The following is an 18,501-nucleotide window of genomic DNA, read 5'->3' on the forward strand; positions in this document are numbered from 1 at the left end:
TCCCCGACCCACTCCCCGCGTCCCGGACCCAAGCCCCGCATCCCGGACCCTCTTCCCGCGTCCCGGACCCATTCCCGGCATCCCGGACCCGCTTCCCGCATCCCGGACCCTCTCCTTGCATCCCGGACTCTCTCCCCGCATCCCGGACTCTCTCCCCCCATCCCGGACCCTCTCCCCGCCTCCCGGATCCTCTCCCCCCATCCCGGACCCACTCCCCCCATCCCGGACCCTCTCCCCGCATCCCGGACTCTCTCCCCGCATCCCGGATCCTCTCCCTGCATCCCGGACCCACTCCCCGCATCCCGGACCCTCTCCCTGCATCCCGGACCCACTCCCCGCATCCCGGACCCTCTCCACGCATCCCGGATCCTCTCTTCGCATCCAGGACCCTCTTTCCGCATCCTGGACCGTCTCCCCGCGTCCCGGACCCTCTCCCCGCATCCCGGACCCGCTCCCCGCGCCCCGCCCCGGTCGCCCCCCACTCACCTGGCTCCTCGCGCGCTCCGCCCCGGACGCCCAACTGACCGCGGCTGTTGTCCCCGCTGGCCCGCACCTCGCCGTTGCTCAGGAGCACCAGAAAGTGGCCCTCGCCGCTGGCCGCCTGCAGCAGCTGCCCGCAGGTCAGGCTCTCCCGCCCGCTCCCGCCCGCCCGCCAGCAGAAGGACGGGCCCTGTTCCCGCGCGCGCCCAGCCATCGCCCCGAGCCCCGTCCAGCCCCGCCGCCGGCCAGTGACCAGTGACCAACGGCCCGCGCTGGCGTCGGGGCCCAGAGGCCGCGTCCCCGCCCCTCCCCGCCCCTCCCCGCACTCCCTCCCCGCCCCGCGCCGCCGCCCAGCGAGGCCCCCACCGGCCAGGGGTGCGGACACCCCGAAAGGTCCAGGAATTCCCGAGCTAAAGCCCCCCGACCCCCGCTTCCCCGGGCTCTCCCGCCCCCGGGACTGGGGGCCCTGGGCGCATCGCGCTCAAAGGAAAAATGTTATCAGCTCAGTGCAGCTGGCGGCCCCCAAACAGTTTCCGTTAAGCTGGGCACAGGTGCTTCGTGTGCCGGTGGGTGAGCAGAGGCGACGCTGGCAGGGACCCGGGCAGAGGAAACTGCGTGTTTGGAGACGTCCCGGGTTCCCCTCGGGGGGGCTGCGCGCGCTGGAACGCAGCTGCGGGGCAGAGCGCGGGACGCGCCCACGGGTGTGAACCTGGGGCCAGAAAGGTGCGGGCTGCTCGCGGGTTTACGCTCTCTTGGACCCTGCCCGGTTGGGGGCACACCGACCCCTGGCAGCCCGCGGCACTGGCGGACCTGGATGCGCGGGGACCTGCGTGGGGGGCCGGGCAGAGCGTCACGCCGGCCCTCCTCCGTGGGAGACGAGCGCAGGGGCTGTTCCGGCTGGCGTGGAGCGCAAGCCAAGAGAAAGACAAGGTCACGGGCTGGAGTGACAGCGCAGCGGAGAGGGGGCTCCATCCCCAGACTCCCGAGTGGTCCCCTGAGCACCTCCAGGTCTGACTCCTGAGTGCAGAGCCAGGAGGAAGCCGAGCGTGGGTGTGGCCCCAAAAACAGAAAGGAAAGGAAAGAGAGAGAGAAGGAAAGAAGGAAGAAAGGGAAGAAGGAAAAGAAAGGAAAGAAAGGGAAGAAAGAAAGAAAGAAAGAAAGAAAGAAAGAAAGAAAGAAAGAGAAAGAAAGAAAGAGGAGAGGGAGAAGGGAGGAAAAAAGAGGAGAGAAAAGAAGAAGAAAAGGAAAGAAAGAATGAAAGAAAGAAATAAAAAGAAAGAAAGGAGAGGGAGGAGGGAAAAAGAGAGAAAGAAGAAGAAAAGGAAAGAAAGACAGAAAGAAAGAAAGATGGAGGTATGGTGCCGTCAGCAGGTCAATCTGTACCTGTGAGGTGAGTGCATCAGCAGCCTGATGACACCGTCAGACTTTCAGATACCCCAAAATTACTGCTGTGCTTTTGGCCAGACCCCAAAAACTTGGGGCAAAGTTTACCAACAAAGTAAATGGACAAAAGTTAGGTATGTGGGAGACACACCCACAAACCACTCTGGCTCAGCTATATAATTGGAGGCATGGGCTCTCTGGTTCCTGATTGAACTGCTTAACGGCCATGATCCCAGAGGCTCAGAAACAAATCTTGGAACTCAGCGGCTTTTGGCAGAAATGCGTCCGGTCCCTGCAGTAGGTTACCGGTGCTGGGCCAACCCAGGTGGGAATAGGTTTCGTGCCCTGGCCTGTTCCCCCCGGCGACCCAGTGGCCGTCATCCTCCTGAGTCCACTGGACAATCAGATTTGGGCTCCCAGTGATGAGACACGCAGGGCCTTACGGGATGGGGGTAGAGCCGGGCCTGTCCTCCCCACCCCAATGAGACCCCAAGTCATCGCCCACGAACGGCCTCTCTGGCTCCTGATCAAGCTGCTTAACGGCCATGATCCCAGAGACTCAGAAACAAGTCTCGAAACCCAACAGCTTTTGGCAGAAATGCGTCCAGACCCCGCAGTAGGTTACTGTTGCCGGGCCACCCCAGCGGGGAAAGGGTATTGTCCCTCTGCCTGCTCCCCCTTGGTGGCTCGGTGGCCATCATTCTCCAGAGGCCACTGGACAGTCAGGTCTGGGCCCACAGTGACGAAACTTGTTGGGTCTCACAGGATGGGGCTGGAGCCAGTCCTGGTCTCCCCATCCCAACGAGACTCCAAGTCACCACCCACAAACGGCCTCTCTGGCTCCTGATCAAGCTGCTTAATGACCAGGATCCCAGAGACTCAGGAACAGATCTCGGAACCTAGCAGGTTTGGGCAGGAAATCTCTCCAGATTTAAGTCTTAAAATTTCGGAATTTCAAAATTGTGCAGCCACTAGTGCAACCGTGTGACATCATATATTATTCATGACCAGCAATAGAAAACAAATTGTCTACTGTTGCCTTTTTGGCAGATCTGAGTGTTGGGGTAAAATCTCAAATAATGGTGTGTCTGGTGTCAAAATATTGAATGTGATCAAAGTAGAGAGAGAGTAATGTGGAAATCATCTGCCCTACAGGTAGGGGGAGGGTGTGGGATGGGGGTATACTGGGGTTGTTGGGGGTGGAGAATGGGCACTGGTGAAGGGACGGGTGTTTCATTGTATGACCGAGACTTAGACCCGGAAGCTTTGTAACTGCTCTCACGGTGATTCAATAAATAAAATTATATAAAGTAAGGTGGAGCTCATGCACAATTCAATCAGCTAATCAGTGGCTGAATAAATAGCAATACTCCTACATAAGAAAGAAAGAAAGAAAGAAAGAAAGAAGGAAAGAAACAGAAAAAGAAAGAAGAGAAAGAAAGGAGAGGGAGAAGGGAGGGAAAAAGAAGAGAGAAAAGAGGAAGAAAAGGAAAGAAAGAAAGAAAGAAAGGAAGGAAGGAGAGAGAAAGGAAGGAAGGAGGATGGGAGGGAAGGAAAGGGAGAAAAGAGGAAAAAAGTGCGTTGTGGGGTCAAGGGTTGTGGGGCTGGGATGTACACTGGATGCCTGGAACTATTTTGAACAGTTCCTTAAACCCTGCTGCCTTAATAAAGATAATGCACAGAGAGAGAGAGAGAGAGAGAGAGAGAGAGAGAGAGAGAGAGATAGTGTAGTATTGGGGGGCGGTGCTTGATTTCCACAGGGATAACCCCAGTTTGACCCTTGGCACCCTATACGGTTCCCTAAGACCCCCCAGGAACGATCTCTGAGCACTGCCGGGTGTGGCCCCAAAACAAAACAAGTGTGTGTGTGCCTGTGCGTGCATGCGTTTGCATATGTACACGTGTGTGTACACACACCCATGTGTCCCAACACCCAATATGGTCCCCTGAGCCCCACTAAGAGCGATCCCTGACATAGAGTCAGGAGTAAGCCCTGAGCATCACCAGGAGTGGTCCTTTATTCTCCCCACAATAAAAATAAGAAATCAATTCACCAAAGCAGATGACTCAAAAGTAGTTCAGATCACCCAAAACTTTTAAAATATGGAAGTGTGGAAGTGAGCACAGGGCCGGGGCCTCCTCTGGGCGTGGAGTCGAGGCACCTGCCTGTATCTACACCACGAGGGCCAGCACCACTGCACGCAGGGGACCCAGATCCTCGTCATTGAACCCAGGGATGTTTCTGTTCGGCACGTAGGGCGCTTGTCTTGCATGTGGCCGACCCAGGTTTGATCCCCGACACCCCATGTGGTTGCCCTGAGCATCGCCAGGTGTGGCCCAAAAACAAACAAAAAAATTTAATGTTTCTATCAAGGGGGGGTGGGAAGGAATTTGGGGTCAGAGGTGGAGGGTTGGGGGTCACAAGGGTGGTGGGATTGGAGGTGGGAACATTCTAGGCGTGAGGTCCTAATGTAAACTGTGAGGTCCAAAAGCAGGCTCCTCAGAAGCCAGGACAAGCTGCAGTTAACCTGAAGTCTCAGGCAGGCCTCAGTTTCTGTTTCCCCAGAGCTGGAATGCAGTTTCTGGTAAACTCCCAGTGGAGTAATTAACCTAGATAAGAAACTGGGTAGTTGGATCTGTACAATCATGAGGGGTTGCCACACCCTTCTTGTAAAGAACCCCAAACTGTTCCTGGTACCTGCTGTCTAATTGCTGACCACTATTGTAATAGGGCAATGCTAAAAATAGACCAGGGGCTGGAGAGATAGCACGGCGGGTTGGGCGTTTGCCCTGAACGCCGCCAACCCGGGTTTGATTCCCAGCATCCCATATGGTCCCCTGAGCACTGCCAGGGGCAATTCCTGAGTGCAGAGCTGGGAGTATCCCCTGTGCATCGCCAGGTGTGACCCAAAAAGCAAAAAATAAATAAATAAAAAATAAAAATAGACCAGGATATAAACCGCTTCTTGACTGAACCCCATATAAACTGCTTGTGATTTGGAGTCGGGGTCCTTGTCAAGACTCCACTGCGTTGGATGAGGCTTGAACCCTAGCTCGGGCTAGCAATAAAGCTCCTTTGCTTTTGCATTATGGTGTGTGGACTCAGTCTCTCCGCAACTGGGGATCTGAAACTTGGGCACAACAAAACAACTTCATACATCACGGTGTCTACGAAAGTCAGATCAAAATGGATTAAAGGCCTCAGTCTCAGACCTGAATCCATAGGGTACAGGGAGGAAAACACAGGCAGAACCTTCCATGACATTGAAGCTAAAGGCATCTTCAGAGATGAAACACCACTGACCAAGCAAGTGGAAGCAAAGGTAAACCAATAGGACTACACTGAAATGAGAAGCTTCTGCACCTCAAAAGAAATGGAGACTAAAATACAGAGAACAAGAAATGAGCGAGAAAAATTACTTACCCAATACCCATCAGATAAGGGGTTAACATCCAAGATATGTAAGGCACTGGTAGAACTTTACAAGAAAAAAGAAAATCCAACCCCATCAAAAAACAGGGAGAAGAAATGAACAACAACTTCCTCAAAGAAATACAAATGGCCAAAAGGCACATGAAAAGATGTTCTACATCACTAATCATCAGGGAGATGCAAATCAAAACAACAATAAGATATCATCTCACACCCCAGAGACAGGCACACATCCAAAAGAACAAGAGCAACCAGTGCTGGTGCAGGTGTGGGGAGAAAGGGACTCTCCTTCACTGCTGGTGGGAATGCCGACTGGTCCGGCCTTTTTGGAAAACAATATGGACATTCCTCAAAAAACTACAACTTGAGCATCCATACGGCCCAGCAATACCGCTTCTGGGAATATACACCCAGGGTGCAAAAACACACAGCAGAAAAGTCATCTGCACTTGCTTGTTCATTGCAGCACTATTCACAATAGTCAGAATCTGGAAACAACCCCAGTGCCCGAGAACAGAGGACTGGTTAAAAATACTGTGGTACCAGGGTTAGAGCGATGGTGCAGCGAGTAGGGTGTTTGCCTTGCATGTGGCCATCCCAGGTTAGATCCCCGGCATCCCATCTGGTCCCCCATGCACCGCCAGGAGTAATTCCTGAGTGCAGAGCCAGGAGTAACCCCTGAGCATTGCTGGGTGTGACCCAAAAAGCAAAAAAAAAAAAAAGAAAAGAAAAGAAAAAGAAACTATGGTACCTCTAGACAATGGAGTACTATGCAGCTGTTTGAAAAAAATGAAGTCATGAAATTTGCTTGTAAACGGATGAAGATGGAGAGTGTCATGCTGAGTGAAATAAGTCAGGAGAAGGACATGTATAGAACGACTGCACTCATCTGTGGGATATAAAGAAAACAACAATATAGTATGAGACTAACAACCAAGGACAGTAGAAACAAGGGTCAGGACGAATGGTCCACAGTTGGAAGCCTGTCTCAAGGGCTGGGGAAAAGAGCAGTTGATGGCCGCCGCCTCAGAGCTTATAGGAAAGCCAGGTACGAGCTGGCGGTGACGGGGCAACTGCAGTCTCATGGGAAGGGGGGTGGTACCGGCAAGTCCTTCACGCCCTACCGAGGTCACGAGTTACCCCCCACGAGCGGCTCTCCAGCATGGCCATAACACCAGACACACAGAAACCAATCTCGTAATTATTTGGCTCTTTGCAGAAATCCAAAATCGTGGCCGCATGACATGATATGATTCTCATAACCAGCTATAGAAAACAAAACATTTCACAATGCCTTTTCAGCAATTCTGATTGTTTGGGGGGAAATTCTAAACAATAATGGTGCATCTTTTGTCGAAATAGTGAATGTAATCATTGTAGAGAAGAGTTAAGTAGAAATCATCTGCTTCACAGGCATTTGGAGGGGTGGGAGGGGGGTATACTGGGGTTCTTAGTGGTGAAAAATGAGTACTGGTGAAGGGAAAGGTGTTTGATCATTGTATGACCGAGACTTAAACCTGAAAGCTTAGTAACTTTTCCCACAGTGATTCAATAAATAAATATAAAAAGAAAAAAATAAATAAAATTATGAAAAAAAAGTTAAGGTGGAGTTCATGCCCAATTCAATCCGCTAATCAGTGGCTGAATAAATAGCAGTACTCCTATAAAAAAAAAAAGGGGGGCAGTTGGGATAGAGAAGGGACCATTATCACATCAACGGACGGAAGGGATCGCTCTGGATGGGAGATGTGTGCTGAAGGTGGGCCAAGGACCAAGCATGATGGCCTCTCAGTGTCTGTACTGGAAGCCATGATGCCCAAAAGAGGAGGGGGAGGGAGGGGGAGGGGAGGAAAAGAAAGGTGCCTGCCCTAGAGGCAGGCTGGGGAGGGGGGTGGCCAGAGAGAAACTGGGGACATTGGTGCTGGGAAATGTGCACTGGTGGAGGGATGGTGTTGGAACACTGTGTGACTGAAACTGAATCGTGAAAGTTTTGTAACTATATCTCACGGTGATTCAATTTAAAAAAGAAAATTATGCTGTCTAAATTTTACCATAGGATCTGGCTTTGGGAGCAGAGAATCTAGACAGGCAGAGCGCTTACTTTGCATGTGGGGGGACCCAGGTTTAATCTCCAGCCCCTCTGCGGCCCTGAACACCCACCACAGGTGACGCCTGGGCTGGAAGTGACCCCAAACCAAACCAAAAGAACATGTGGATTTGACGGAGAGCAAATCAGTACCAACAGATGGAGAAACCGAGGGGGGCGGGGTTTTCCCTGAGGGCCGTGTGACAGCTGTGACCCCACAAAGGGACAGCAGGCCGCCCTGTGGCTTCCTGCAGCTCCCGGGGAGTCCCGGTGTGGCTGTCACATGGGTGGCACCTGGGTTTGGTCCCCAGGTCCAACGGAAGAGGGCGGATCCGTGTGGGTGAGCCTCACAGCCCAACCGAGTGCGGTCTCCAGGGCCAGGGCCAAGTGACAGCAGGCAGTGACCCCAGTGGAGGCCAGGACTGTGACGGGCTGAAGGCCCCCAGGCGGCAGCTGATGGGGCAGGAGGAGGCCCGGCAGGCTGGAGAAACCAGGTCGCCAGTGACCAGGACCGTGTGGCCTGCTTGCTTGATTCTTCCTGTGCCAGTGTGTGCATGAAGTGCTCCGGGTTCACCTCTCTCTGTGGCACTCAGAGCCTGCCTGGCTTAGAGCGATGCTCACGGCCACTCCAGCGTCATCCAAGCTTCTTCCTGGTTCTTCACCAATGGACAAGACAATCCAGGAAGCCAATTTAGGGGAGCCAAAGCGCCTTCCATGGTTTCCCCTGGGGCACAAGAATGATGTCCTTGAATCTTTGGGGTTGGGTTTTTGGTTGGGGGGGGGGGCATGCTCATTGATGCTCAGGGGTCCTCCCGGCTCTGCATTCAGAAATTACTCCTTGTGTGTGCAGGGGATCATATGGGCTGCCGGGGATTGAACCCAGGTGGCGGCGTGCAAGGCAAGAGCCCTCCCCTCTCCCACTCACGCCTACCCCCACCGACTGTGTCTCCGGCCCTGTGGTTTTGAATCTGAACACAAGATGGCAGTAGGAATTAACAGGATCCCCTTTCTTGATGGAAAACCTTGACCCACATCGCATGGTCGGTGAAGCAATGGTACCAGAAAAGCAATAGTGCTTTTCTACAGGTAATTTTATAATTATCCACAAAGAACTTCTCTTGTTTCCCATGCCTATTGCAAAACAATGGTGTTTAAATACAAAGCGTCACACTCACATATTTTCATCCCATGAACTGGCCTTTGTGTGTCGTAAACACGTTGCGTTGTGGCTGTGAAGATGATGGAAGTTGGGGCTGGAGCAATAGCACAGCAGGTAGGGGGTTTGCGTTTGCCTTGCACACGGCTGACCTGGGTTTGATTCCCAGCATCCCGTAGGGTCTCCTGAGCACCACCAGGGGTAATTCCTGAGTGCAGAGTCAGGAGTAACTCCTCTGCATCACCAGGTGTGACCCAAAAAAAAGAAAAAAGAAAAAAAAAAGATGATGAAAGTTGCCGCCTTCCTGCATGTTGAGTTGCTAAAGATTTGACTCGCCTCCTCCTTTGGGTATAGAGCAGGAGTTGCTTTCAAGTGGAAACATCTCGTAGATATCAATGTCTCTTGAATAAAAGAAAATGCCTGCCAGATTTGCCGTGCTTTTCAAAAAAAAAATTTTTTTTAAAGCAGCATAATTGTGACAGTAGACAGGGTAGGGCACTTGCCTTACACCCAGGTCCAATTCAAGTTTGACCCCCAATAGCCCATCTGGTCCCCAAGCACCACCAGGAGTGATGTCTGAGTGCAGAGCCAGAAGGAAGCCCTGAGCATCGCTGGCTGTGGCCCCCAAACAAACCAGCAAAACAACAACAACAAAAAAATCAATCTACAGCGTGCAGGGATGTGATGGAGCCTAGAGTCCTGCCCTGCAGACTGGACAAGAGTCTGGCCCCTGGCACCCCAAACACTATGCTAGTGGTGTGATCCTGGTGGTACACCATGTTTGATCTCTGGTACCCACAGCCAGATGTGTGATGCCTGGATATCACAACAAAGGGAAGGAGAGGAGAAAGACGTAGTGTGTGTGTGTATGTGTGTTCATGCATATCTATCAGTCCCAATTATGCCAAAGAGACATATTTGGGGGTAGCAAAATTTGCTCCCCTTCAGCCCTGAGAGGGAACAGAATATATCTCCGCAGATGCTGGCAACACTGGACCAGCAAGAGCGATTAACAGAGAACACTCTTTTCTGAGACGTGTCCGTGCGGCACCCCGTCATCCATTTATTTATTTATGTATTCAGTGACTGGCTTATTCCATCTTCATCTGCATCGTTTTCCTCCCAGGTCACTGCCCGATCTGAGTGCAGGACACACCTCGATCCCTAGCATTTGGTTTCAGATCTTTGGGCAAGTTCCCAACTCCCACCCACCTCAGTGTGTACAAAACTAGATTTATCTTCTATCAATCTGCCCATTGTGACTCAGGGTGTCTCAACCAAGAACCCAGAAACAGGGGGGGAAATGATATTTCCTCCCATAAATTCCCCTTTGCCCTTGAGTTCTTCCATTCATAGCAACCCCAGATAGGGCTGTCACCTCTAGCCCTTGTCACACCCAAATAATGTTGTCTTAACAGATTTCCAATCTTTTGCATAGTTAGTATATCCTGATTCCTTGGAACTATGGGCAACTTGAAAAGTAACTGATGCATATCAAGGCTTTCAGCTGTCATAATTCATTCCTCCAGGAGTTTCACCAACCAGGGAGATTATCTTGCATCACAGGAGAGGCTAGAAGTTGGCCCCACACCAGACCAACCAACTAATTCTTAACTCTCCTAAATCTCCCCCATTCTTCTGAAAGCCTAGCCACAGGGTTTTGTGGGAGTGGTTGGGTTTTTCCTGTCATACCTGAAAGGGGCACTCTGGGATATAGCTGGGACAGGTCCTTAGGAGTTGCTTGGGGACCCATTCTCTGCAGAGGATTGAACCTGGCATCCTTCATGCGAAGTACATGTTTCAGCACTTCCTTCGGTCACTTAAAGCTTATTTTTTTTTTCTTACAAAATTAGTTATGTGCCTGTTAGACCCTTGCCTCCCCGCTCCCCTGTTCCCTATGAACAGACTTCTTAATCTGGGATTCTTAGCCCCTTGGGGAGCTGATAACTTTCCTAGGGTTTCTCCCATGCATACATGAAAACACACGTAAGTGACCTGCTTCATGTCTTTTGGCCAGAGAGATAGTATGGCCGGTAGGGCATTTGTCTTGCACACAGCTAACCTGGGTTCAATTTCTGACACCCCAGAAGTTCCCCTGAGCGTGGCCAGGGTTGATACCAGAGCACAAAGCCAGGAGTAAGCCCTGAGCACAGACAGGTATGGCCCCAAAACAAAACAAAACGAAGCCGTCTTTTATGATGGATGCCTCAGCTAAGAACACGGAGAGATTATGTTTGTTTCATCACGGATTTGCCATCAGAGTGAAATCTTATGGAACTTCAGGGCTCAGCATCTCAGCGCCGAAGTGTCTATCTTCCACAGAGTTCCAGTCCCACCTCCCTGTTTTCTTCCCCTTCCCAAATTCCCTTTCCCTCTGTACCTATTAGGGTTCATTTTTTTATTTGGGTCCAAAGGTTTGCTTTAGTTACTCATTTCCCACCAGTGAAAGAACCATTCAGTAATTGTCTTGCTCTTCCTTCCTTGTTTTCGTTCTCTTAGTCACCTCAAGATCCATTTTATACCATGGGCAGGTAAGGGGCCTTGCTCCATCCCCCAAACTACATGTGGTTCCCAAGTCCCTCCAGGGGTGATCCCAGAGGCCAGAGCCAGGAGCAAGCCCTGACCACAGCCAGGTGTGGGCTCAAAGCAAAACAACAAAATCCATGTTACTCCAAAGGGCATGACTGCACCTGTTTTAATGGCAGACAGGATCCAACTCAGCAAACACACCTCAGCTTCTTCATACAGTCGCCTCTTGATAGCTGGATAGGTTAATGACAATTATTTAGAGCTTTACATTAGATATTTCTAAATTGTGCAATTGATAGATTTTTATAATAAGTATAAAGGACCATTAACTTTTCTCAAATTAAGAAATTAGTGGAATAATTAGGAAGAATAACTAGCACGGTATTGGGTCACAATAGAAATCCATACCATTCTGGGCCTTGGGTTTTTATTGGTGGGGGCTTCATCCAGCAGTGTTCAGGGGACCAAATAGGGTACAGGGGATCAAACCTGGGTGAGTGCCCTACTCACTCTACTATGTCTCCTGCCTTCACCATTCTGGGTTTTGATTTTGGGGGGGATTTTTTTTGGATAAATAATCATACACTTTTTTTTTAATGGCAATTTTTTTTATTAGTGAAACACCATGAGGTACAGTTATAGACTTACAAATCTTTGTGCTTGGGTTTCAATTATACAGTGATCAAATACCCATCCCTCCACCAGTGCCCATCCTCCACTACCACGGGTCCCAGCATCCCTCCCACAATCATACACTCTTTAGACAGACAAGAAAATGCACTGTATGCACTGTTCTCCCGTTGTTTATCGATTTGCTTGAGTGAGCCCAGTAACGTCTCCATCGTGAGACTTGTTACTGTGTTTGGCATATCGAATACATCACGGGAAGCTTGCCAGGTTTTGCCGTGTGGGCGAGATACTCTCGGTAGCTTGCCGGGCTCTCCGAGAGGGGTGAGGAATCGAACCCAGGTTGGCCACGTGGGCCTCATGCAAGGCAAACGCCCTACCCACTGTGCTATCACTCCAGTCCAGACAAGAAAATAATAAGATAAAATGTAAGAAGGAATTTCTAGTCACGTGTGTGTGTCCCACATACATCATGAGAGAGATCAGAAAGAAGGAGCACCTGGCCCTCAGGCCTTCACAGACCCTCTTCCTCAACTTAGCTGAGACAGAGAGGGCCTTGGCAAGGAGCAACGGGAAACTGAGTCAGAGAGGCCAAGCAGGGAGAGGCTAGACACGGGGGTGGGGGGTGGGCACACGAGCAGTAGCTCACCTTCCCCGTGGAGGAGACGAGAGCCGAGGTCTCCAGGGAGAGGCCCAGAGGCCCAAGTTTCTAAGGAAATGTCTTTCTCAAAGGCGTTCTCCACTAGGCCTTCAGAACCCCTGCCAGGAAATCAACCTTTTGCCAAAGACCTAGTGGAGGGTTGTTGTAGGATTTAGCTCCTCTGCACTGACAAACACAAACACCAAGAGTGGTGAGCATTATTATTTTGTGTGTGTGTGTGAAGTAAATAGATTTTTTATTTGGAGGGTTTTAAAGGCGTGGAGGGGGAGAGAGTGAGAGAGAGAGAGACAGAGACAGAGAGTAATGTGCTCAAGAGAGAGCCCGGGCTTCTCCAACGGTGGAGAGAGTCCCTAGACAAATTCCAGCATTTGACATGACCATGAAAGTACACATCTCAAGAGGGGAGATGCGGGCGACACATGTGCTCGGGCACCATGTACTCGGCCATGTGAGTGCAGAAGCACATGGTCTCAGGCAGCATATGCACTGGTGGGCATTATTTTAACCACGTGGAGCACTACACAGAAGGAGCACGTGGTGGGCCGGACCCCACTGCCCAGAGCACGCGCTCTGCAGGCAGCAGGGCCAGGCTGAAGAACTCCCTGACTGCCTGGCGGGCCTCCAAGCACTGGGCTGGGAGTAATCTCTGAACCTCCCCTGCTGTAGCCCAGAACAGACACAAAAGCAAGTTAACCCCTTGACGCCCGTGTATACCACCAAATGGCTCACACTTGAACCGGACTGAATTAAAATAGAACTTTGATGAGGTCGGAGCAAGAGCATAACAGGTAAGGTGCGTGCCTCACAGATGGCCGAGCCGGGTTCAATTCCCAGCAGCCCGTATGGTCTCCAGAGCCCCGATAGGGGTGATCCCTGAGCACTGAGCCAGGAGGAAGCCCTGAGCACTGCCAGGTGTGGTCCAAAAATGAAAACAAAAATACTAATAGAATGGAACTGTGATAGGTGTTATTTTGGGAAGGCAAATATTGTCATGAAGCAGTCTTGTAATAAAGAGAATTGAACCTGTCAGTGCGATAATAAAGATTCCCTGAGGAGACTGTGCCGTGATACCTTTAAGGAAAAATTTTAAATGTCAGAGCAGCTGAAGAGGACTAAGATAATACGGCACAAGGACCAGGGCACTTGCCTTACACATGGCCTTCCCTGGCCCACGTATGGTCCCCGGAGCTGACTGGAGCACCAGGGTGACCTACAAAAAACAGAGCCAGGGATAACCCCCGCACACCACTAGGGATGGCCCTGAATGTAATAATAAAATAAAAAAGGTTAAGATGCTCTCATTAGAAATAACATGTGTTGAGGCTGGAGCGATAGCACAGCAGGTAGGGCATCTGCCTTGCATGCGGCTGACTGAGTTCGATCCCCAGCATCCCATAGGGTCCCCTGAGCACTGCCAGGAGTAATTCCTGAGTGCAGGGCCAGGAGTATCCCCTGTGCATCATCGGGTGTGACCCAAAAGCAAAAAAAAAAAAAAAAAAAAAAAAAAAAAAAAAAAGAACATGTGTTGAGTTGTAGCACTTTATATGAATCTTCTCAGCAATCCTAAGTCAAAGATAGTATTCCCATATTACCTATGAAGAAACCAAAGCCAAGAGAAGTTTAGTCACTTACCCAAGATAATAGTATTAGGAAGTGATAGAGTAGAAATGGGGTTAGTTTGTAGAAATAGGCACAAAACACAGTCATGTCAAAAATTTTTGTTTTTTGTAGGAGAAAAAGCAAGTGGCTGAAGAGCTAATAGAGGAGGAAAGATGTGTGTGTGTGTGTGTGTGTGTGTGTGTGTGTGTGTGTGTGTGTACAATGCTGTATTCGTTTTTCAAAGCACCTGTTTAAGTCGTGAGAAGGATGTGAAGCTTTGATACTGGTATTCTGGGCAGAGGCCGCTGAGCTTTGTGGGAAAGAGCTGGAAAGTGCAGCAGTAGGAGCTGACTGGAGCACGGCCCTGCAGGAGGCAGGAATGTGTGAGCTCTGAGTCCGGAGAGGGAGTCTGAGGGAGGAGGTGCAGAGACCCATCCAAGGTCTTGGTGCCTGGGCTCAGAAGATCGAGTGTGGGCACGGGGAAACGGACGTGAGCCAGAGGGCTTTGAGACTGCACTCGGCAGTGTCACGCAGACGGCTGTCTCTGTGGGTCTGGAGCCGAGACATCTATCCTAGAGATATTAGCGACACCTGTGCCCTCTTCAGCGGGACAGTCTCTGGGGGAAATGCCCCTCGAGCAGGAAAGGTTGCCCCACAGACCGAAGAGCGCGGGGTTGTTGTGTTTTTGTTGTTGTTGCTTTGCTTCCAGCTCGTCTTCCCCATCTTCTTTGACTTTCTGACCCACACCGTCTCCTTTCTAAAAGGAAAACAAAATTTTCAACTGGAAATTAAGAGCCATGCCCCCCAAAGCGATGGAACGGGGTTGAATAAACCATGGAGGCGCCTTGTTTTCGTGATCACATTTGAAGTGTTTTTTTTTTCTAAAAGAAATAAATTGACCTAATAATTTTATTTTGTCTCAATCCATTTAGTTTCTCCCTCAGACACACACACACACACACACACAAAGCTTTTCCCTATAAGATGAACATTTAGATTAAGCATACTTAAGCAGGTTGGCATGCCTCCCCAGGTCACCGAGGTCACACCCGAGACTGACCATCCCCAGCTGGCCACATGATTCTGAGGCTGTGTGGTGTCTCCCGGTCGGGTGGCCCTTAGCAGCGCCTGCCTGAGGCTGAGCCTGCCTGAGGTGGGCCTGTCCGAGTGTGGACAGGGACTTTGCCCCTCAACGCTGGAGGCAAGGCCCACGGAGCACTGGCCTGGCATAAGGGAGGCGTGCTCCTGACACTGCAAATGAAAGAGGTGTGTGTGTGTGCATGTGTGCATACATGCGTGTGTATGTGTGAGTGTGTGCATGTGTGTACACATGTGCGCACGCGTGTGCACTTGTGTATATGTGTGTGCACGTGAGTGTGTGAGTGTGCATATGTGTGTGCCTGTGAGTGTGCGTATACGTATGTGTGCGTGCACACGTTGTGTGTGCACGTGAGTGTGTGCGCATGTGTGTGTATATATGTGCATGTGAGTGTGTGTGTGCGTGTGTGTATGTGTGTGTGTGGTAGAGATCATACGGGAACTCTACAGGTGTTTTCTGGAACATTTGACAGTCAACAACAGCAAAGCAAATCATTTTTCCTTGCAGTTTTGGGCCGATTGGGTTCCGTTCACCGGAGTGTAAAGGTGAGTCGGACGCCTCCTGGGAGGAGGCAGGAGCTACGCAAGGGACCGAGCTGCCAAGAGTCTTTAACAGAGTCATTAAAGGACCATCCACAGGAGGGGGCGCAGTGCAGAGGACGCACCGGCGCTGCTGACTCCGGGCCTGTAGAGCCCTCACAAACCCCAGGGCTGGCGGGGCTGAGCAGCTGTTCCCCGGGGGGAGGCCAGAGACCACCTGGGACCTCCAGCCCCCCATCAGAGCGACTCCCTGAGCAATGAGCCCGAGTAACCATGGAGCATTCTCAAATAAACCACCCCAAACTTCTTTTTTTTTTAATTAAAAACCCGGATGGAGGGCTCTAGAAGTTTTGCTGTGACCCGAGGGTAACTCTGTGGCCAAAACACCTGCTCTGCAAGGCCGACCTCGGGCACAGGCATGCGTGACCTCAGTCACTATGACGACAGCAGCATGGAATGCAAAGGAATAAAAATTACAGAAAGAGTTATTTTAAAAGTTCAGAGATGTCTCACCTTGAGAGGAGCCAAAATCATTGATAAGGACCCAACGGGGGTTGAGGTGCCCAGCCGGGGGCCACAGGAGCCGATCCGTCACCCTCCACCTTCTCTCCTTCCTGGGTTCGCATTCCTCGGAGCCAGCCTTCCATCAGCAGGAGGACAGGCTGCAGCGTGTGGAAGGCACAGAGAGCCACGCACAGCAGACAGACGATTAGCACCGCAGGGTGGGACTGGCAGGAGGGACCCGGGGGCTGGGGGGGTGCTGGTGGTTTCGCCTGAGGAAGCCAAAGTCTCTCCAACGAACGTATCAGTCGCGATTCTAGAAGCCAGTGACAGAGATGGACTGGATTGTTTTTCTTTGTTTTTTTTTTTATTGGGGGGGCACCCTGGTGATGCTGAAGGGCTATTACTAGCTCTGCACTCAAAAATCACTCCAGATACTGTTTTGGGGATCATATGGGATGCCAGGAATGGATTCCAGGTCTGCCGTGTGCAAGGCAAGTGTCCTACCTGTTGCATTCTCTCCCCAGGCCCAAGGATGGACTTGAATGTGCAGGAAGTTGACGTGAGGAGCCCCCTTTTAAGTGTAGTCTGGAGACCATGACAAGAAATGGTGTTGCCTGTCTCGCAAGAATCAGGCCCGAGACCTTTAGAAGAGGCCAAAGCATTGGTTTCATGAAACCAATCAACCGCTTGGGCAATCATCTGAATCAAGAGAACTGATTATTCCAGAGGACATAATCGCTAACCAACAGTGGTCCCCCGCCAAGAATGCTCAGACCTTGTAAACAATGACTACCTCTTGGCAACAGTTGACTTCATCTTCCTGTTTTTCTCTTTAGAAAAATCTCCCCACTTTTGAGCGTGCGTGCGTGAGAGAGAGAGAGAGAGAGAGAGAGAGAGAGAGAGAGAGAGAGCTCCACAGGTGGCACACATGCTCTGCACAGGGGAGGTCTGAGTCCAAACTCCTGTGGCACACGGCCCCCCAGGACTGCCAGGAGCCAACTGAAGCACAGAACAGCTGTGAACAAGATGGTGCACCATTGGGTGTGGTCCAAAAATGAATGAATGAATCAATCAATCAATCAATCAATCAAAATCTCCAACATTCCTCCCTCCTCAATACATGATTTGGGTTTTCTTTTCTTTTTTTTTAATTTTATTTTCCCCGTACTCCTTATATAAACACTGTGGTTTACAAAGTTGTTCATGATGATTTGTTACAGACATTCAGTACACCAACACCAATCCCATCCCCAATGCTCTTCCCACCACCATTATCTCCAGTTTCCCAACTACTCCTTAAGCCTGCCCACATAGCAGACCCTCAGTCATTTATGTTATATTGCTTGTTATAATTTGCTTAAAAATCACAATCACGATCATGACCATCCTGTTGTTCGTCGATTGCCTCGAGCAGGCCCCAGTAACGTCTCCTTCATCCTAGCACTGAGATTTTTTTTAAAAAGTGCCATATTGAAGGCTCTTTCAGGGTTAGGAGAATGAGACTTATCATTGTTACTGGTGTTTGGCATATTGGGTACGCCACGGGGAGTTTGCCAGACTCTGCCCTGTGGGCAGGCTACATTCGGTAGCCTGCCATTTTGTCATATGTGGAAATATGCTTAAAAATATTATCAAAAAATGTTTCCTCAGAAGAAAGTTAGTGAACATTGTTCAAGAACCCTAAAGCCCTTGTGTAAGAGATTACTAAGATATTGCTACAGGTCAAGCCTTCTGTGTTGATATTTTGTTAATCAACATTGGATGCCTTCTGCATTACATCCCTTCCCATTCGGTGTGCTACTCCTGGTTTATCAGTGTTGGAGAGTTTCAGGTGCCCAGAATTTTTAATGGAGTGATACAGATGGAGATGAATTTTTAACTGGGTGACAGATTTGGGGCTTGTGTGTGACTGCCGAGGTTTCTGGAAGAGCAGGGAGACGGGGGGAGGTAGCCCATCCCTCGAGCGGGCCCAGTAACGTCTCCATTGGAGACTTTGTTGTTACTGTGTCTGGCATATCGAATACTCTCGGTAGCTTGCCGAGCCCATCCCTAACTCTATGAAAACCTGGAGATTTCAGTCACAATGCCCGCCTACCTGAGTTTTTCAATAGATGAGACTCATCCCGAGCAGTGAGGTCCGGCTGGGAGCTTGGTGGCAGTTGTGGAGTGTGGAAGTTTTCATCTCCTGGGGCGCTGTCTGGGTGGGTGCTGGGCTCACCTACCCCCCCTCCAGGGTGCAGAGGCTGACTCAGCCTTGTGAGGGGTCCAGAAGAATCTCTGCAACTTACTGATCCCTTTTGAGATTGATTTATGAGTCTCTGGCTCATGGCAGGTGAATTAGGTGAATTATTTGGTGCCGGAAGTGGTTCGTGGGCTGATTTGGGTTTTCAACGTAGATATGTGTC

At 50.6% G+C, this 18,501-nt stretch overlaps 1 protein-coding gene across 1 annotated transcript in view; it reads right to left on the reverse strand.

Moving 5' to 3' along the window:
• Positions 1-694, reverse strand: part of LOC130020539 (probable E3 ubiquitin-protein ligase HERC6) — a 53,841-nt gene extending 53,147 nt beyond the window's left edge. Inside the window, exon 1 of the mRNA XM_056111135.1 lies at positions 487-694. Coding sequence (XP_055967110.1) covers positions 487-694 — 208 coding nt within the window. The remainder of the gene's footprint in view (positions 1-486) is intronic.
• Between the last annotated feature and the right edge of the window lie 17,807 nt (positions 695-18,501).

The sequence above is a fragment of the Sorex fumeus genome, unplaced genomic scaffold, assembly GCF_029834395.1.
Source record: "Sorex fumeus unplaced genomic scaffold, SorFum_2.1 ptg000013l, whole genome shotgun sequence".
Lineage (NCBI taxonomy): Eukaryota > Metazoa > Chordata > Mammalia > Eulipotyphla > Soricidae > Sorex > Sorex fumeus.